This window comes from Uloborus diversus, chromosome 3 (genome assembly GCF_026930045.1).
Source record: "Uloborus diversus isolate 005 chromosome 3, Udiv.v.3.1, whole genome shotgun sequence".
NCBI lineage: Eukaryota > Metazoa > Arthropoda > Arachnida > Araneae > Uloboridae > Uloborus > Uloborus diversus.
This window is the reverse complement of record NC_072733.1, coordinates 170,467,273-170,489,495: the sequence shown is the minus strand read 5'-3', so window position 1 is coordinate 170,489,495 and position 22,223 is coordinate 170,467,273. Positions and strand designations below refer to the sequence as shown.

The window sequence follows — 22,223 nt, the reverse complement described above, 5'->3', positions numbered from 1 at the left end:
AAACATTGTGCAAAATGGGAGCTTTTTCTTTAGATTTTGAGATACAAGTTTAGTTATTTAATTGTTTAATTTTTACTTCGTGAAAATAGTTTTGTGCACAAAAAAGTGAGAGTTCATCGCCTAAAGTTTTGCTTAATTATATTTTGCAGAAGAAACAAATAAAATAAAGTAAATCTTGTACACCTTTTTTATTATGATTTTGTAATTTTAAAATTTCAAAATGCTAATTCTGATGCTGCTCATTTAAACAGAAAATATGTTCTTCACATCATTAATTTAATACTAATTTGTTTAAACTTGTAACATATGTACATATGCAACTTAAACGATTGTTTTTTATAATTTAGTGAAAAAAATACTCTGTTGAATTTCTTCAGTTATAATATTAAAGTTAAAAGGTTTTTACTACTGCTACAGTTATTTTGAAACGTATTTGTTGATCAATGTTGGTACATTAAGGCATAGTATAGTTAAACTTTTTTTTTTCTTTTTTAACTGAAACTATTTTACTTAGCAGTAAATAAAAAGTGACGTAAACAAGAAAACATATTTTATAAAAAAATTCTTAATAAATTCTAAGCTAGCCCTGCTATGTTTTGTTTCTTAACAGATGCATACCTTCTGTTTTTTTTTTATTTACTTATTTATTTTTTATTATTATTGCTTATGTAATATTGTAGCCTAAAAGTCAACTGCATAATATTGAATGTTTGTTCATAGATATTTAGAATAATTTAACTTTCAGTTTGTAATCAACAGCATTCAGTTGTATTTAACGCAATTTTTAATTAATATTTGTAAAATTTCGTTCAAAATCATAAAATTTTTATTAGTTAGACGCAGACGATGATTTTATGTAAAATGCAAATAATATAGGTATCAAGATGTTATTAAACACAAAGGTACTTTAGTTACATGTAATTAAGATTAATAAAATACAAAATCAAGAAATGAATAACAATATCGGAATGGTTTTTCTCAGTGTTGCTAAATGGAACTATAGGAACTATATTTCTTTACTATTTGTGGTGAAAAGATAGGTCAGATATGAATAAACTTTTATAGTTAGGATACTCGAACAATTCTTGAAACTATAGTTCCTAGTAATTTACATAATATTAAGAAAAATGCTTTGAAATTAAAGTATCAGGTACAATTTTCGCACGTGGTATTTGTTTGCAGATATTATTGTTTAAAAAATGGCTTTAAGTACTTACATTTGGAATAAATTCTTTGAAAATATCGTTTATTACAATGTGCTTGCTCTTGCGGAAAACTGATACAAAGCTTTAAATTGACATTCGTGATTTTTATTTTTTTAAGCCTTAGTGCGATTTCATGGGAGATACATGCAGTGTTTTCTCAGCTTCAAATACTTAACTGCAAAGCATATAGAAATGAATTCATCTTTCCAAAGTAGTTTTAGCATTGATTGGGATGTTTTAAATGAATCATATTTTTTCGAAGAATTCAGAATTTATTTTCATAATGTTTTTGTTTTGTTTTTTTTTTTTTTTTTTTGATATTTTTTCTGCTCTGGTCTTTGAATATAAGTTTTATTTTTCAAAAAAAAAAAAAAAAAAACCTTAAGGGCTATATATGTTTTGAATTGTAATCAAAGTAAATGAAAAAAAATACTGTTGCTGATTGTAATTAATTGGTGTTTAGAGATATAAGCAAATAATACCATGCTGCTCAAAATGAAGAAAAATATAGGAGGAAATAATTTGTCTCTGTTTATAAAATATTTTTAGATTTTTATATATTTTTAAATTACCTAGGTGCGCGTCACATATAAAATGTGTCAAAGCAATTCATTTATTAGTGACTTTTTTTGACTTTTTTAAAATACGAAATACAAATTGTCACTTCCAATACCTTCTCTTAAAACTTGCTCACATTTCCGAAATAGTAGAAAAAAATATGTCTTATAGGCAATATATCCTTCAAAGAAATGGACAAAGGTGATTATATTAACCTTTGTCAAATAAAGTGATATAACAAATATTAGTCCCGGTTATACATTTAAATATCTATGTCAACAAGAAGGGAAACACGTGTTTCTCTCATATTAAGTATTTATGTACGACACAACACGGTTTCACACGTCACCGCTCTAAAACAGTAATTTATACACTTACAGTAACACATAAACAGCATGCGCATTTAGTATAGTTTTAGATCAACGGGCTTTATGGAATTAGTTGAAAGATAAGAGTCTAATGTTCGAAAATTGATAGATATTTTTTGTAGGTTAAGGAGATGTTGAAAAGTGATAGCTATAATATGATAATGCGTTATATGTACGTACATTCAACTTACGTATGTACATATGCATATATAACTGATTAACAGAGTCAGATTTTACAAAACAGAAAGTTTAAACTTACTTTATTGTATTTACTAGATCCAAAACCGTTTGATCAAAATAAGTTATAATAGTAACCGTCAAATAACAAAATCTTTACAACTTTTTTTTTTCTCGAAATCCAGAAAATTTAACTTTTTGTATTTTTATTATGAAATCTTGCTTTGTAACTTGTAAACAAGATTACTTTTACTTGCATACATAAAAGAAGAAAATTAACGTACGGTAAGAAATGTGTTTTTCAAGACAAGTTTTGAAAAAGCTGTCAAAACTTTAGCGTAAATATTTGATAATATAATTAGGTTACACGTAAAACATATAAGTAGTGTTAATCAAGTGTTACGATCAACGTTAAGGAATCTAAAACATAAAAAACTTTTTTTTAAAAAAATCTTTCATCAAAGAACTTGGACACATCAAACAGTATGGAAAAGAGATATCATTCTCTTTTTCCAATATAAATTACATTCCAACCAGTATTGGTAAGGTAAAGGACATAGTGGTCATCCATGCTTTCTGTGGCATGCTAACCACGATTGGCGAACACTCTTTCATGCATCTAATACACATATAATAACTGCTGCTAGCGCATAATAAACATAAAGAATGGAACCGCTCGTGTTTTGTGAAAACTGCACGAATATACACTTTTCGGCAGGTTTTTTAACTACACACAGGTGCTAAGTGCCATGTGTAACAAACACTAGTGTACAAACGTTCAACCGCAAAAAAGTAGCAACGCATGAAATTGAAAATAAATATTGAGCATTCAGATACTGAAAACTAATGTAACACACAGTGAATGCATTCAGTTTGATTAGATTTGGCAGCAGGCTCAAAGAGGGTCCTTTTAGCAGATATTATGAGGATGCTATGGGTATAATTTTGGCCTGGACAAAATGGGCAAAAGAAATCACATACAAATTCAAAAGTATTATGAGGCAAATGACCAAAAAAATCAATTTCACCATGATCCGCTTGGAGTAAAATATATACGACATGAATTTTCTCTCTCTCATACAACAATGACTTATTATGAAAACAAGATATGTAGGATCACAATGGTGTTACCAGATGAGGAGAAACAAAAGTCCACCTAGGACTGGTGCCCATTCTTTAAAGTGGAAAATAATTTCTGAGGCAATAATAGGATTACAAAAACGTTTAAAAGTTCTGCGCTTGGTAACGGTAGGAAGACAAAGAAAAACACAAGTTTTTTGAGTTCTGAACACAAAAGTGCGGTCCCATGGAACGGAAGAGTTCATTTTCTTGATCTTAGGGACTGACAGCAAAGGAAATGGAAACGCTCGCCTTTGACACGAGCATAAAAGCTTAGCAAATTAAAACGAGCGCTGATTTCAATAGCAGTGATAATAGAAAACATGGTGAGCAGCGAAAAACAATCGTCAAATCAACCGCAACAGTAGATGATACATTAGAGAAACACTGCTCTAACCAATAGTGCCCTCTGTGGCGAAGCTGACGCTTCAATTCTTGGTCTAGACCAAGACATTGATAGGCCAAGAAACCGCTTTTCACCAGCGAATGATTCACTACTACAGCATCATCGCCATAAGGTGAAACGAAGAGCGGATCTTCAAAAGATATCATCTGATAATCAGAAGCAATTTTTTTCCACACCCGACAGCAGTTGGCAGAAATGTCACTCGGACGATCCAATGACGGTGCAGTCGGTGTCGGTGCCGGATCCGGCTCGAATCACGGAGTTGACTCTCTTGATGGCCTCGGCGATGGTCGGGGCCGCAATGCTCTGGTAGGAAGGGGGCAGCTCGTCTTCTTCCCCGTTGTTCTCGTTCAGGCTGCCTGGACTCTCGCTGTCCAGAGAGTACTGGGGCTGGATCAGGGGTGGCAACTTCGTCACGTCGAAGGTCATCTTCTCTGGCCCGCCGGCCGACGTCTCTTTCTTGTCTCCCGGAGGGGCGCGACGGGTACTGCGCAGAGTGAAGTTGATGGTACGAGCACGGAAGGACTGCAGGTCGCGGTCGGAGCCCAGCCCAGCGCAGTGCAGCAACGAAAGGAACGCTCTCTTGAAGTCGCGGCTGGAACAGGCGTAGATGATGGGGTTCAAGCAGCTGTTACAGTATCCTGTCCAGAAGAAGACGTCGAACAATAACTCGGGAATGTAGCATTGGCGACACAGGGTTCCTGAAAAAAAAAATCATTTTGTTCCATGACATTAACTGATTAGGTTCACAATGGCTCACATTTTGGTTTAGAGAAGGCACAAACATATCTAACAAATCAGAAGAATCAATAATGTTTAATATCATTTAAACGCAATAAAAAGTCTGCAAAAATCAGAACACAAATATCTGCTACCTTTGCATTAACTAATCAAGTTCAAAAATGCACTTAGACTGTAAGACCAGGTAAATTAGTAATATTGTTTTACAATTTAATATAATAATATATAAAGGCAATTAACTTGAAAAAAAATCAATGGATATACAATATTCGTTTTTCGGATGGCAAAGGAAAAAATAATTAAAAAATAAATAGTAAGAACTAACAAAAATTGAGAAATCTTCATTCGTTCAGCACGTTAAATTATCAGAAAATGATTGCTGTGGAAGCCTGAAACCTATAGAAAGTGCATCCCCGAGTCGCGGATAGGAAAACCCCTCAGTTGGTTTACCAGTGAGCGGTATAAGGGAAATAAAATGCCGTCTATGGATCAACAGGTCGTTATTTCAACCTCTCGTAGACAATGGCCCTCTTTTTTTTGCATTTTAAGCGCACTTTTTTGAGACATGTTCAATGTTACCGAGTTCGGATCAACCGTTGCGCTGAGTGTTTCATGGAGAAATGTCTTACATGGAAATTGAGCCTACTCAAACCGCAGAAGGTAAATCAGTTGGGCAATACACAGTCTCAGAACAGAGCATTTGAAAGATAAAAGGATCATACCGGATGACTGACGGAGATACACTGGAGTACAGACACTATCTCAGCACGTAACTAGTACCTAAGCACCCTAACAACTGATGTGCCCTTTCCAAGACTGACATTAACTTCTATACTGACACCTTATATACGTGTTACAACGTTCTGGGAATGAGGTCCTGAGTAGTGCTTCACTCCTTTGACCCTATTTAAGTCCACATTCTATTTAACTTCCTTTTTGCACTTCTAAGGATGTAGACCAACAGCATTGAAAAACATAACCTTGAAAATAATTATAGTTCATTCGATGAAATTATCCGTAACACTTCTTTGCTATTTCGTAGTAAATGATGAGCACAAGTTCTGTTTGGAGGGGGGTGGGGGGTTCGTGACCGTAGGAAACCATAACAGCATTTCATTTATTGTGAATTAAATTTTAAAAAGATGTTTCAAACAGCATGAAACGACTGTTTCAGCACTAGTAACCTGAGGAAAGATTACGTTATCCATCTAAATTTCAAAGCTCGTGTTAAAATATATAATTATTGAGAACTCTTGTTTTTTTACTCTATTATCAAAATATCACTCTTAGACACTTTGTACACATTTTAAAGCTTTCATTTCACGGTTTATAACAGTAAGAGGAAATTTTTAACTTTGTAAAACTATGTGGGAATTCATACAGCTCTTTAGTAATAAATTAGAAATAAATTTCTCTTGTTCCTTCAAAAGCATTTTGACAAATGTAATGAATCACTGTTATTTCTTGAAACTGTCTCATTCGGAAACTTTAATTTAATTTGTATTAAATTTCTGTTTATTATTTTCAAAACATTAAATGCAAAACCTTAAGTAAAAAGGGCCCAAAATCTTTCGAAGACATTAATTACTACGTCTGCAACGCCACCCACAAAAGCTGAGCTGTTTTCTCAAGAAAAAGATTATTTATTGAAGTGATAAAAAGTAGAAATATTTTTTTGGAAATTAAAGGAAAAAGAGGATTTAATACACTGATTTTGCTAAATATTTGTTATTTTCGTTTTCAAATAATTTGCTTCACAATTTAAAGGCTTTTTGGATTGCAATCCCCAAAACTTTAGGAATATTTTTAACTCTGAAAACTAGAACTAGGATACACATTTTAAATGTGATGTGCTTGTGTTGTAAAAGGTTTAGTTATATTTATTAGCTTTTTTGACACGTCATTTAAGAGTTTTATTATCAATCCCGCGAATAATTTTTCTTTATTTGGTTCAGCACGTTTGATGATTATAATTGTCAAGTTTTTAGTTTGAAATTTACACCAGGAAATTAATAAATTATTTTTTATAAAGCAGAAGCATTGTGTAAGTTCTGTCTTTTCAGTCAATTTATGAATTCTTTCATCCCTACTGCAGTGAAAATATTCAATAGATCTGGTACAAAAACCACGACACTGATAAGGATTTACATAATTAGTCACTACTGCAGTGAAAATATTAAATGGCTGTGGTACAAAGACTGCGACACTGAAAGGGACTCATTTTTAAAGCAGCTATGCCCTATAAATACTAAGCCTACGCCGTATGTTTTCTGCTCCGCAATATTTTAAAGATATTAGAGTAAGAGCCAAGTTGTGTGTGGGGGGGGGGGGGGTGCTCTAGCCATGCTGTAGTTTCTGTAAGATGGTCAGGGTGAATTTGTTTTTCGGTCATTTGCGCGTTCAGTTGTAAAATTCAAAGTTAGTGCGTTTAAAAACCATAAATATTTCAATTTTTTAGTTAAATTTTCGTTTCAAGGTAAAACATATCTCCAAAAAACGTTTTGCGCCTTTATTACTAGATTTTAGTTGGGGAAGTTGCGTACAGCTTGGACGGAAAGAAAAATACTGTAAGAACAGATAAAAATTGTACCCACAAAACAAATACAGTGGCTCCCAAAAGTATTCGTACACCTACGACTTTCAATGAAATAGGCCCCTATGCATTAGTTAGAATTAATATTTCGGAATAGTTATTTAATTATAAGATCTATGATCTATTTTCAACAAAACTACACAAAAATGTTTCATAAAACATTAAAACTTAATTTTTTAAAAATCAAAAACCAAAAAGTGCCGGAAATTTTATCTCACAAAAGTCTTCGTACACTTTGAAAAATTGTCAAATATTTAGGAAATAATCTAACTTTTTACAAAATTATTATTTAGAAGAATATCATGCAGTATCAACAACAGCTTTTAAACGCCTGGGAAGAAATTTCATTGTTTTTTTCTATCTTTTTTTATGCGATTTCTGAATAAGTGTTCAGCCGCACTTCGAGTCTTACTGTTTCTAGTTCAATTTTCGTTTCAATGGTGTATTTTTGTAATCTAGCCACCAGATATCTCCAAATATGTTCCATTAAGTTTAAATCTGGTGATTGAGGAAATATTTCTAAGTTTAAGGACAATTTTTGAGGCACCAAACGCAAACGTGTACTTCTTATCGTTATTTTGATAAAAAACAAAGTTGTTTCTGATTGCCAAATTTTGGGATAATAGTTTAAAATTGTTTTTTGAAATATTTAAGTGAACAGCATGATTTATTGTTTCATCCAAAAATTCCAAATTTCCAAGTCCTGATGGTGTTATGCACCCTCACACAAGAACACGTTCACCGTCCTGATTAACTGATCTAGCTAAATTCTTAATATTAAATTCCTCATTTTTTTCTTCTATTGACAATTATACAACAATTTAACCCAAAATAATGAATTTATTTTCATCTATAAGTAAGACGTTGTTCCAAAACGTTTTGAGCTTATTTATCATTGATTTTACGACGGAAAGCGTAAGTTTACTGTTTTTCGCACGAACAAGAAAATTTCTGCGGGAAGATGTCCCCTTTAATCCAGCTAATCAAAGAACTTGGCGAACAATTTTAGGTGAAAATGATACGTAAAATGTTTTATTCAATTCTGCAGAAACTTTTTCAGCGCTCAAATTTGTATTTTTCATAATTTTTTTAACTGTAAAACTCCGATCACGCTTTGTTAACTTTGCCACTTGACCTTTTCTTACCTTGTTTTCAATCCGATTCTTGTCTTTAAAGCATTTTATCAAGCACTTCACTATAGAGTGGTATAAATTAACTAGTTTAGAGACATTTCAAACCAATTTATGGCTACTGTGAGGGGAAAAAATCAAATTTCGAATCGTGTTTGTTGTTTTCTACGCATACCTGGCATTTTAAAATAATAAGCAGAATATTAGGGAATAAATAAACAAAAAATTAAAGGCAAATGACTTTACAGTGTCATTACAATGCAAAAATAATAAAAAAAACCACTTATGATAATTGTAATCATGAATTTATTCAAAAATATTTCAGTGTACGATGACTTTTGTGGCGTGTTTTTTCTCTGTCTCATCGCTTTTTTACAAATTTCAAAAATAAAATTGAGAAATATTTTGAAAAAAACTACTAGGTTTTATTCAGAATGGCATAGGAATGGTGTGAAAAAAAATTGGACTTCATATTCCAATTCAGTTTTGCGTTATTTTGGTTTTACTACAAAATGCCAAGGTGTACGAACACTTTTGGGAGCCACTGTATATAATGTGTGGGAAGATCAAAAGCTCAGGTTTCAGCATTGATCAAAGAAACCTGAATTTTTTTGAGAGACTCAAAAAAAAGTTACTTTCTGAAAAATATATTCTTTCTGTAAATAATTAAGTAATTTTTCTGTCTAGCTAATGTTTTCCTTGGCGTTATCATTACCCGCTTTTACACTGTGGTTGTATGGCATTATTGCATGGTGCTTTGTACCGCAGGGTAATTTCCTGGTATATTTCGTTTTTTTAAAATTATGTTGCAATATAATGTATGTAAAAAATTAAGTATTCGGAACGTTTTTGCAAGAGAACAAAGATATATGCGTTAAATATTAAACAGAATTAAGAGAAAAATAAGGAATTTGGTTTAAGGTGTAGCCAGTTTGCTGTCCTTCAATCTTAAAGAATTTGTTAGGATATCTCAGTACAATTTTTAAAAATGTATTTTTTTTCATCTATTTCAGAGTTAAAACTAGATTTTGTCTCTAAGAAAGGGGGAAAAATGAAATAATAAGATGCATAAATGTAAGAAATAGCGTTAACAGTATGCTACGCATAATGTTTCGGTTACTGATGAATCATTACTTTCGATATTTATTGAATAAGTGCTGTTAATATATATATATGTTCATGGATGTTTACAAAAAATCAGAGGCAACAAGTAAAATCGAGTTCTTCAACTCTCATAAATTCTGTTCAGTTATCCGATTATACATCTTTGCTTCTGAATATCTGAATGTATTGATAAACATGAGTTGTTATTGGCCGTTTTTATTTAGTTTTCATGAAATCGATACTTTTGTGTAATTCTGATCGCATCAGGATCATTCCTTGGTGGCTGACATTACAATTTGTCTATATTTTTAACTTTCAAATTCAGTACTGTCTAGAAATTAAATATTATTTCTTCTGAAATTGATCTAAAAATGTCATGCTGTGTTACATTAATACCTTTACACTTGTTTTCAAACTTAAGGTCTTTTTAAATATGAATTAAAAGAGGATAAAAAAATGTGACTCATGTTACACCCGTGTAACATCAGTTGCATTTTTTAAATCAAATTTAATTTCTAGACAGCACTGAATTTGAAGGTTAAATAGATGGACAAATTGTAAGTCAGTCACCGTAATCAGTCACCGTAAATGACCCATCGTTCAAAGTGACCCATCGTTTTTTATTTAAACAACCGCCTTCGGCGGTTGTTTAAATAAATTTGGAAGCAGTATTAGTCAATCCATCTCTATCTTTTTTTTTGTGCCATTCACATTTTTACGCCAAGATTGCCGCCTTCAGCGGCTATCTACATTTACAATCTATCTCAACATTTTCTTATCCATCTCTATTTATTTTGACCTCCTCACCCATTTCCTAATAAAAACAAAGAACACTCAAAAAACCGCTTTTTTATTTAAGTAGAGAAAAAAAAAAGAAAAAGAAAAAAAAGCTCAAATTCCCCGTAGTGTGCAAAAAGTAGCGTTTGACAAAGATAAAAAAAATCTCGCTGTTTTTATTGAATTAATGCGCACGACTATGAAATGTAACGTAATATAGATACAGCGAAAGGTCCAGCTTGGGGGGGGGGGGGGGATGGAAAAAAAATGCAATCCCTAAATAAAACAAAAAAAAGGAAAGAAAAAAAAGCAAGCGCTGCCGAAAAAACACGTGGTCATCACGTCAGAAAATGTAGAAGTAAGCTATATAGTAAAAAAAAAAAGATTAACATGGCTTGCAATTAAGATTCCATCGTAAATATCGAATCGAAACCCGAGTAGTGACGTCACACGCATAAAAGATTGAAGAACGCTTTTTTCGACTGATGCGTGAAAGGACATGATGTGTTCAGCATTAAAAAAATTGTAAAAAAAAAACTATTGCGTATTTTTAAGAACTTTTTTCTTTTGAAGAGGGCGAAATGTTTTTACTATTACCAACTTAAATTTCAGAAATGAGGCTTTGATACTTCTCGCAGGCTGATATTAAAAAAAAAATAAAACCCAGAAAAACATAGCAAATTAAAGGTTTTTTCAAAAATTCATAAAAAATTCAAAAATTGCTCTATCTTCAAAATTTTTTTGTTCATCATATTTAAAATTAAATTTCCGACACTATAGTACCAAAAATATTTGTCTGGCGCGATTGGTTCGGGGTCTGTGAGGTTAAGAGTACTAAAAAGTGCTAAAAATCACATAAAACATTAAATAACTTTTTTCTAATTAAAATATCAAAAATCGAAGCCCGAGGTGCACAACTTCAGCAAAAACTACACCTGTATACCAAATTTCATCTTTCTAGGCCTTACCGTTTTCCCGGGATGCGCGCCACACACACACACACACACACATCTTATTTTATTATATGTATAGATGACAATACAATTTGTTACTGTAGTGTATATACATGTAAGGGTAGATATGACTCTTTTCTAGAAGGTAGATTCCAGCTGCATTTGTTTTCCGAAGCACTTTCCGACAATCAAATTGAAGTATGTACATATGCACATGAAAAACGGATGTACTTTTTGAAAGTTAACTCTGGATTATATTCAAAAAGGAAATCTTGCATAGTAGAGTCTTTCCACCATGTTTTGAAACAGCAAAACAAAGTTGGTATCAACTTTTACACGGAAAATACAACTATTTAAACGTACATGTATGAAACAAAATTAGTACTACTCACGGGTTTTCTATTTTCACCCATTCATGAATATTTTTAAGAAAGCAAGTGATATTTTTGTAGATTCCATTTGAAACAATATTGATGAAACCACATCAATCCATTAAAAAAATACAGGAAAGATAAAGATAACTCACGCCCTGAGCACCAAATTTTTACAAAAAGTCTTTTCTCGTTTGAAAGCATTCGATGTATGGCTAAATTTTTGTCTTTCGTTTTTAATTAGAAGTGCTGTTTAATTGCTGAGAGATAGAGATAATTTCGATTAAAATGGTTTTGAAGCTAATTGGCCATATTTTTTTTCCTTTTCTGTTCAAATTATAAATAAACTCATGTGGTTTCTCCTTTTTTCACCATATATTAGCCGGTACAGTTTAAAAAGTAAATTAATTGAAAAAATAATTACAATAAATGTTGCTGATGTTACTCTTACGTTTTTACAGTGGTAATATATGTACCTCAGAGCCAGAAGGACGTAAGGTACATTAGGATAATTTTACAGCAGAGAGAAAAACAATTTTCTGGCGCATGCAAAAGATGGGACGCGCGCTCTTTTAACCCTGGTTAAAAAAAAATAGAGGATTTCTTTTTAAGAATTGCATTCACATGGCTCGATGCAGAATATGCTTCTACATACTATGGCCTAATCAACAGAAAATCACAATTTTCGGACTTACGCCAGTCTGGCTTTAAGAAACAGATATAACAACAACATGGATTGGAATGGTTTTGAAGTTGAACAGTTTTCGGCATCGGTTTTCATTCTGACTGAGAGGGGATTGTTCGAAATTGCTTTATGGCTTAATGATGTAGACCAGGGGTTCCAAAACTTTCCCGGCACCCTGCCATGGACTCTTCACCCTTTGACTCTTCATGCGGCACCCCAGAGTATCACAGCACGCAGTTTAGGAACCCCTGGTGTAAACAAAGAACCATAAAACTGTGGGGAAAAAAGCACTTTTAAATATTCATGGGTTAAACTGGTTTTGATGCTAAAAGTCTCAATTTTTTAATCAATACTTAATTGTTTTTCTAAAAACATCCTTCAAAAAATCTTCATGAAAAGGATCGACACGTACAAGAAATAATTAAACTATATTTAAAGAATTTCAAGCAGCTTAAAGCTGGATAGCATTAAAAAAGAAGACACTTAGCGACAAGCCATTCCCCCCATCCTTTCACAGGAATGTTTGCCGCGACTGTAAGCATTTAGCAGCAGTAATGAAAACTGAAATCTCTTCCTGATCAATATTACCCTGAGCAGAGGCGCATCTAATCTGCGTTTCATTCAGTTTCAACACTTGTTTACGATTAAGCGAGATTCGCTTTTGAGCGAGACATTCTAATTAAACCTGTCATTCTGAGAGCAGGACTGTGACCGTTGACAGCAGAGGAGATCGAGTGATGTTGTTCAGGATCAGTGGGTCATGGCCAAAAGGGAATGTCAGGATGTTCAACAAATAAATTTGCCGTGTCACGACTGAAATGAAATGAAATCGAGAAGTATTTCATTTTAGCGATTCATGTTTCAGCTTTTAATTTAACAGCAAGGTGAGCAAAAACTAAATACATGATTTTTTTTTCAAAAAAGGGATGCTACAAAAAGTACGTTAAAAAAAACTGAACGGATTTTTGTTTGGTTCTTTCTTACTCTGAAAACAAAAAGAAATTTTTTGTAGTCAAGAATGTGCTTCTTTTTTCGTTGAAAAAATCTGTGTTGCTACGTTTCATATAACAATATTAATCAGTTATTATAGTCATTATATACTATTGTTTTGAGGAAAACCTATAACACTATTCAGCTATGATACAAATCTGGACCTAAGCAGCTACTTAGTTACAGTGCTTTTCAGAATCTCAGGAAGAAGCTGCCTCTTAGCCTGCTTTTAAAGGATATATATGTCGTTTTTTTTTTTTTTGTTTTAAACAGAATAAAACCAGAAAAACTTCAATCAAGAAATTCTTTGAAGTATTTACTATAGCAACGGTAGCACAACGAGTGCTTCAGGACAAAAGTTATTTTATTACTACCTTATCCTAGCATTTTTTCTGATTAATCAAGAACGTTTGTCACTGTTGACATGATCGTCGCCAAAATTAAATTACCAATGCAATGTTATATTATAATAATAATATAATTTTAAACTTATAAAACCACAAAAGAGCAATTACACAAACAATCGAAGTTTAATTGACGTAAGTTGGAGAGAGTAGCATTTAGAAAAAAAAATATGGTTTAACTCCAAAAATTAATGACTCTAAAATGGTAAAAACTAATTCAATATGATGGAGATTGAAAATAATAAAGTTAACACTATGACGTTAACTAGCAGTAATAAGACAGCTCAAATTTAAAACACAAGAAGCTAGAATAAAGTTAACAAATAGTAATAAGGTTGAATTCATATGAATTAGAAAACGTTATTTAACAATGTGAAAGCAGTTTATACTCGAACTTTAATATATATATAAAAGAGCAGAAACTTAGCAGGTTATAAAGGCAGGAAAAATATGTAGTGCTAATTGTTGAAACACAATCAGAAACAGTCTTAAATGAGATTAAAATTAACATAAATAAGGAAAATCTAAATGCATGGTGGCAGAGTAAAAGTAAACATCCTTATTTTTCACAACATTTATTAAAAACAATAGATTTACACCAGTTCGAAGAAACATTTCAAGTCAATTAACTATCCAAAATAGGAAAAACTGACCATGGGATTTTGCTAGTGGTATAAAAAGCAGAAAATCAATTTTTATGCAACGATAGTTAGGCAGTGATTATTTGCACGAAACTGAGTAAATATTCAAGATAAAATAAATATCTTAAATATCAGGAAGTTACAATGTATTAATGAGACTTAATTGAATAATTGCACAGTTATCTTTAAAAAAAAACAACCTTAAACTATTTTCATTATCACGCAAAAGTTAAAGCACGTGACGCGCTACTGCAAAGTTAAGAGCAAAAAGTTCATATCACTTTCAATTGGCATACAAATTTTTGGTTTCGTGAAAGATTAAACTAGCAAGATCAGTGAAAAGAAATGTTTCAACTATTATTTTTTAGAATGAATGTAAAATTTTCAATTTACCATTCACATTTTAGGAGTCACAACAAAAATTAGCTTTTGGATGCAGGAATTTAGTTTTTTCTTTTAAAATTGTTCGAAAAACTTTTGTTTCCTTTCGAAAAACTCCCTGAAAATTCTCAGAATAATAATAATAATAAAGCATTGATCTTGTTTTCACATACAAATAAATTTTGCTACTGGCAGAAAATGTACTAATAAAAAAATACAAAATCACGATGATGTCAACATTTTAAGTTACTCTCAATCACCGAATATTTCGTTAACCGTCTGCCTACAAATCAACTTCCGGAGCCACTAAGTTTAAATCTTTTAAAATCTAATATTTTTTTAAACTTAATTCTGGAGAAAAAGAATATCTAGTAGTTGCAGACAATTTTTCCTCTTCGGCATATGCAATTAGTCTTTCTCAAATCTTTTAACTGTTACGTTAAAATAATTGTTTGTTAAAATAATTGTTACGTTAAAACAATTAAAAATTGCTATTGTTATAAAAATTGCAAAGCAGTAACATTTTATTTTCAGCATTTTTCTCGTATTTTTCTAATCCTCTTTTAGTCAATCTCACACTGTACAACATGCACGACCCAAGCTCTCACGGGCACAATCAAAGTCGTATCACGTTTTTTCGACATTTCCGGCAGATATCTTATCTTCCGGGCACGTCTGTCTTTTCTCTTATACTTTAAGGGAACATAGTTTCTTGAAGGCTTTTGCGGAGTTGTCTCACTTATGGGTCTCAATTAAAAGAGCGGAACATTTCGTATGGGAAGGGCTGATGAGCGCAATGCTTGTGCCAGAACCTTTTTAAATTTTAAAAGCTGTGTTTACAACGTTGAGATTCAATCAAGGATCTGTCTTTTATCTTATATATTAGGGGGACATAGTTTATTAAAGGCTATTAGAAGAGCTGTCTCATTTATGGGTCTCAATTAAAAGGACCTTGAGAAATTTCGTATAAGAGGGGTTGATGAACGTAATGCCTGTACTGCAACCTTTTTTTACTAGAAAAGCTGCATTTGCAGTGATCAAGGGTAACTAAGATCAAGCAAATTAGTTGCGTTTAGATTAGTTGCGTGTTGTCAGTGAAGTTAAATCAACTGTTTTTTTTTTCTAAAGTGTAAACTGAATAAAAATTTCAGACAGTTGTTAAACTTCTGTATATCTGCGAGCAGTAAAGGGGAATGATCTGCAGGACTTCCTGATTAAGTATTAAAAAAATCATAGTAATATAGCTATAAAAAGGAAAAAGGAAGATATTGAGTAAATTTTTAGCTAAGACAACAATATCTTTCCAGATGCACATTCCGTACATCATACATTTTATTACGCTTTGCGACACTGAAATTTTTTGATAAAATACTAGGAGGTTTATCTCTTAAAAAGGCATTTTATACACATCAAATGATTACCCAAGATGTCTACGTAATTAGCTTCAGCAACCAATTTGAGTATGCATTAATTAAAAAATATTAATTCTTATTCGAATCGCATGGTTTTTCGAAAACAGGTTCACTACTGGTTTGTTAATTATTGTTATTGATTTGAATTACACTTTTTCTTACAAATCAAAATTAGCAATAATTTTTCCGATCAATAATAATGAAATGATTTATTAAGTAAACAGTAAAAAAATAATCGCTCAAAACTATAATTATAGCTCGATTCCAGAAATGTAAATCCTCGATAAGTTTCAGCTAAATGTCTACAGACGAAATTTATATCCTTTTTGTACTTTTATTTGTTTTCGTCTTTTGCTGAAGATAAAGTACTCTGAAGGAAATACAGAAAAAAAGATTAAAAAAAAAATAAAACAAAAAAATGAAAATACACTTTTAAAAATTGAATGCTTGGTTTTTTAATACCTTAATCATCTCTTCACAGTGAATAACGTTATGACTGATAAGCAACTCGTGAGAGCTTTTTTTTTTTTTTTTTTTGTATTTTCGGCACGTTTTGCCTTAGCTGGTGCGAATGTTGGCAGTAATGATAGTATGTCAATTTATAGAGAAAAGGATGGACGCGTCTTTTTTCTCATGCTGAGGTAGCTATTTGTAACTAAAATTGGGTTTACGTTTCAGGTACCTATTTGATAATACTTTTAAAACCTTGATATTTTTAGTCGACTCTAAAGAGTTTTTGAAATGATTTCACTTTAACTAAAGATGAATTCAATATGCAGTTAGTTCTATGAAAGAAGCTATCAAAAGAAATTGTCAATATTCTGTCACACACACATATAAAAATATGAAAGAGAGGCGGGTATAATAAAACAGTCGGGAAATATGAAGTACCGAAGTTTTGGTTCTGTTTTGAGCCGATATCACGCGAAAATATCAGGAATTACTCAGCAAGAACTCTATGCAGTGAGAGTTGACAACTTGTTGTTGTGCCATTTGTGATATTCGAGACTTTTTTGCAAGCAAGTTCTCAATCATTTCAGTCTACTAGTACACATGTGATTTGAACATCATAATTAATCCTAATGTATACAATTCAATGTATACAAGATATTCGTAGTTTCTTCTACTGTGCTGTTTTTTAAATATGAAACATTCTGCTTGCTTGGAAGAAAATAACTGAATGTTCGTTCCTGCTTCTTCACTGTACTGAACTGCCATTCCAGCATGACCTTACAAGTACCTGGAATCATCGTACAGTGCAGTCTAGACTGTCGCATAAACAACCTTCTTCATAAGTACAGCCTAACAAAATACTTTGACATATTCTTGCGCATTCCGATTAACTTTCATCTACACGTTTTCCATTTTATAAACTGGAACTCATATGTTAACCACTCATATTTTACGAGTGTTCTTGTATATCCATTTTCATAGAACAAACATTTTGTAAGTATTGTACTGTTATCAAAATTTAAGAAATAGTAATTATAAAAATTATTGAATGAATTTATTTTCAGAACTTGGTTTTCCGCATTTGGCAGAGAAACTTTGATGCCTAGAAATTCACGTGGGGGGGGGGGGGAGAGGTTTGCTCAATGGGGAAGGGGCTAAAACCACCATAAGAGTATTTTCGCCAGAATATTCTTGAAACGATATGTTTATGACTATTAATAACATGATTGAATTTTTGTAATTAAAAAAAATACAAAGAGGTTTGAATTTAAATTTTGAATTATAAAATTTCTCTACGTTGACGGGAAATTGTAACGTTTTTTTTCTTTTACCTAAGCCGGATAATTTAACGTGCGTCACTAGACACAACTTTTATTTTTTAACGTAGACCGTGCAACGCAAACAAATCAGAGAACTGGGAAAAAAATTTATCTTCGGTTTTTCCCAGCTGATCTATTTTTTTAAATGATACGTGACGAAATTATTTTCCTTAACTTACAGAAAGAGGAAAAACAAAAGAAATTTCATTGTGTGTGCGTGTTTTTTTTTTTTTTTTAATCTTTAAAGAAATAATGTTTTCCCAATCGATCTTACATATCCCAAATTACGCTCTCCCATTCTCCGGAGCGCCATTGAAAAAGCGATGTTGCAGTTACCTTAACCCACATTTTTGGTTTGGGAGAATTCCATGCTTCTCCGAGATTGCTTCACGGGAGCAAAAGAGGGAAGGGGGGATGCTAAGAAGGAAATCGATGAAATACTGACGCGGGCTAAGAGGGGAAAAAACATTGTACGAGTAGCGAATACATGTGAGTTATATATAAGCCAGATGAAACCTTGATCGCTGCAGCGACTAAGTTGAATAATCGACTTAACTCTGTGCATCTATTACAAGAGAAGGAATTGATTGTTACCTTTTAAGTCGTTTTATTTGCGATGAAGTTTGTGAGAACAAGCTGAAGTAAATCAATTATGTCGAGAGATAATTAGTTTTTTTTTTTTTTAAATCTAGATGTATTGGCGTTAACTGGCGTGGGATTATTGTAAAGAAAATGTGCCAAAAGTCCTCATGTTTTGCAGTTTTTTCTGTATTATAAGGAAGTTTTGTCTTTTAATAGAAGAATTGTGCTTTTGGGAAACTTTTGAGACCAAGTAATAATTAAATGTGATATTTTTCTAGACGCACTTGTACATCTTTGGTAACTGACACTGCTTGCGATCAATTTTAACACTCAAAATCAAAAATTTGTAGCCGATTGCGCTTTCTTACTGAATCAGTATTGATAAAATTATTTTGAAAATATATTATTAACACTTTAATTACATGTAGGTGGAAAGCAAGACAAACTGTAAGAAAGAAATCGTAAAATAATTATTTTTGCGGGCGGCGAGATTTGTTGGATAAACTGAAATAAATATATTTTTCTGAGAAATATTCGTTTCCCAATCTCAAAACGAGTACTTGATTTTATCTTGTATGGGATATATAAGAAACTGCTTAAATTAATCTGCATTCCTCTAAATGTTTCTCTTTTTTAGTATGATTTTTTGATATCTCAGTTAAAGATGAATGCATGATAGAAAAACATTTGCGTATGAAATATAAGTAAAGCTACACCCTTAAAAAGTACAATGTGGCTATTGACTTCTCAATAAAACTTGCATTTTAATATTTTTGTTTTTGGCAGTAAAAGATTGTTCTTTTCATAAATGGAGGGCCATTTCACTTTGCTCCGTGTATGGGGCAAAGTAAAAATTATAAAATGTTTCGAATAAAATATTTTCTTTTTGATTATTAAAAACGTTTTTCATCAAATGAATAAATAAAAATATACACATGATGAAATAAGTGAGTATATAGTAAATAAATAAATTCATTCATTCATTAATATATGAGAAAAGATAAATGAGTGAATGAAATTGTGAAGAAATGAATTAACAAATAGATGATTAAATAAATGAAGGAATGTAGATGTGTTCATTTATAAATGAATTTGTATGTTATTTAACAAATGAATGAATAAGTAAACCAAATTAACTATAACACTTTGTTCTGTATATGCGTGATAAGCTAAATTACACTTTTAAAATCAAAATATTCCTGGTATTAAATTCTTAATGTTAAGTAAATAAGTATTATACTGAGCAACAAGTTAAAATTAACCGATTTAACAATTAATTGATCAGGATAGAAATAACCAAAATTACGTCTAATATAGTTTTGTAGCAAACTTGAATTTTCTTCATATTGCTATATTAGTTTCTTTTACTATTTTTTAAGCAATCTCTAAATGAAAACGCATACTTATCTCATCCTTTTAAATGTTCTAAAATATTTTTAACATCAGCTATGTTTTCTTTAAAACTGAAGCCATTTATTGAGAAAAACATATTTATTTATTTCCCTTTCCTTTCTTGTTTGAATTCTCCTAAGATAAAGACTTATGACATTCTCAGAGCTTCACAATTGCCCAAGTGCTTCCTTGAATCACAAGTAGCATTACAGTTGTCAGACATATTTTTAGTGGATTACGCTTGGCTCAGATTTTCATCCTGTAGCTTCCAAGTCTGTACAAATAAGAGGAGAATCTAAATTCCTATTAATATACATTTGGAGTAATCGAGCTTACGCTTAACGCTTGAGCGCTAGACTGTAAGTCATAAATATTCTTTTGGAATAAGATCTTAGTATGACTTCAAAAACTAGGGCGTGCGTACTTTTATTCTTATGTTTCATGCTCGAAGACATGCATTTCTTTTTTCCAGCGTTTCTTAATTTGTGTTCCGTGGAACCCCAGGGTTCCATGGATAATCACTCAAAGATTCCACGAAACTTGCATTTTTTTTTCTTCCCTTTTCAAGAAGTTCAAATTAGTGAAGTGTATAACGAGTATTTCATTTTGAAACAACGGCGGAAAAAGTATCAATAGTGGTTTAAAAAGTCATGTCAATGTACGGCTTTTAATTAAGTCAACTCCAGATTTTCATTATGAAATGGCTTTCCTTGCACCATAAACTTAAAATGATGCTATTCTGGTGCGATTTAAAGGGTGAATGTTCCAAATTGTATCAAAATTCCCTGTTGGTACTTTTACTGTTTTTAACTAAATTTATGTCCTCAACTTATCTGTCGACAAAATGTAAATATCGCCACAAACTCAGTACTGAACCTGGTCTGATAATACAACTTAGCTATAAAGCCTGAGGTTAAAGATGTATCTGTCTTAGTAAAAATATAGGTATCACTCATGCCGTTAAAATTAAAACTTTAAAATTTTGCTTAAAACGAGTTGTAGAATTTTAGTGAAACCCGTGTTAATTTTGAAATTCCTTTTTTTATAAGTCAAAAAATATTTTTTTAAACAAGAAAAGGGCTTTATTTAAAAAAAAAATCATTCTTAGAATATTGTATGCAAACTACTATTGGGGGGAAAAACAGGAATTCCACTTAAAAGTGGGCAATTATTCCACTAATCCAACAAATTACGAAACGCTTCTGTATATTAAACAATAAAAGGGCTATCTAGATCTTATAACATGTGTACTATCGATGTGTATGTGTACTATCTAGATCTTATAACATGTGTAAAAATTTACTACTCATGTTTGAATTGCTACAACTTATAGAGTTTGCATAAAGTATTACGTTTTGTTTTCAATATGGTTATAGTCAAAGTTACGATTGTTGGTTTGCGTCTTCGTATTAATTCACTTCTTTAACTAATTAGAGAGAAGAACAAAAGGTTGCTAACATCAAGCTTTGATGAAACAAATTTCCCACCTCACGATTGTCTGCTTGCATCTTCAGATTAGTCCATTTTTTCACAGTTTCGAAACAAAAAACAAAGGTTGCTAAAAGTAAGCTTTGGTGAAAGTAAGCCTTCTTGAAGTGTCATTACTTGTTTGTTTTAGGAGCGTCATGCAAAGAAAATAATAATATTTTTTTTAATTTGCGGAGTGCCAACAAATATGAGGCTGATTTTAGTTTTTTTTGGGATTAGTAAATATTTTGCATTAAAATTAAGATACATACATTGCGTTTTAGGGGAAAAGTTAGAAATAATTGTTTGTTTCTATAATAGTTTCTGATCAGGATTTTTTTAAAGGCAGACTGAGTTTTAAACACGGAACTCATTATATATATATTTTTTTTAATCCAATACGTGTACTAACCATCGAGCATTAAGCTTCAACAAATCCTGTTTCAGAAAAATGTGTAAGATAAACTGACTTTATTAGATAAATCTAGAAAAGAGAGTTGCGTTTATGTAATTCAAAAATGTCCTTATAAATGTATTTTATTTAGTTTAATGCTTTAGCGTTCTTCACTTTAACTCACTCTGAGTAACTGCATTATAGAAATTGAATTTTCGAAAAATTAATAGAAAAAATAACACACATAGGACATACCAGCTTATGTCGTCAGTTCGGTTAAGAACATCCAGAAACTGCAGTTTCATCCTTAATGAGAATCCTTAGGTAAGAAGAACCATAACCGAGCTGGAGATCAAAGTTGAAGTTTCATTCACACTCGTAGATAAAATTAAATAGGCACATCAACGAGAGTCCAAAGTATGTCGCTGCTAATATCGTAAAGCTAAAGAAAAAGCTGGAAAATTACCCAGCCAAGCCTCCAGATCTGTTATGGCTATTTCAAATTGATGATCCTTATTAAAAGTGAAACTTCAGTCTCTGGATGCCATTGTATTATGCTTGTAAATTTCCTTTAGCTCTGACTTGGAGTGGTAGCTTACAC

At 31.8% G+C, this 22,223-nt stretch overlaps 1 protein-coding gene across 1 annotated transcript in view; it reads right to left on the bottom strand.

Moving 5' to 3' along the window:
- Positions 1-4,031: 4,031 nt before the first annotated feature.
- LOC129218367 (alpha-1A adrenergic receptor-like) overlaps positions 4,032-22,223 on the bottom strand; it is a 36,878-nt gene continuing 18,686 nt past the window's right edge. The window contains exon 2 of the mRNA XM_054852612.1: positions 4,032-4,534. Within this exon, the coding sequence (XP_054708587.1) occupies positions 4,032-4,534 (503 nt within the window). The remainder of the gene's footprint in view (positions 4,535-22,223) is intronic.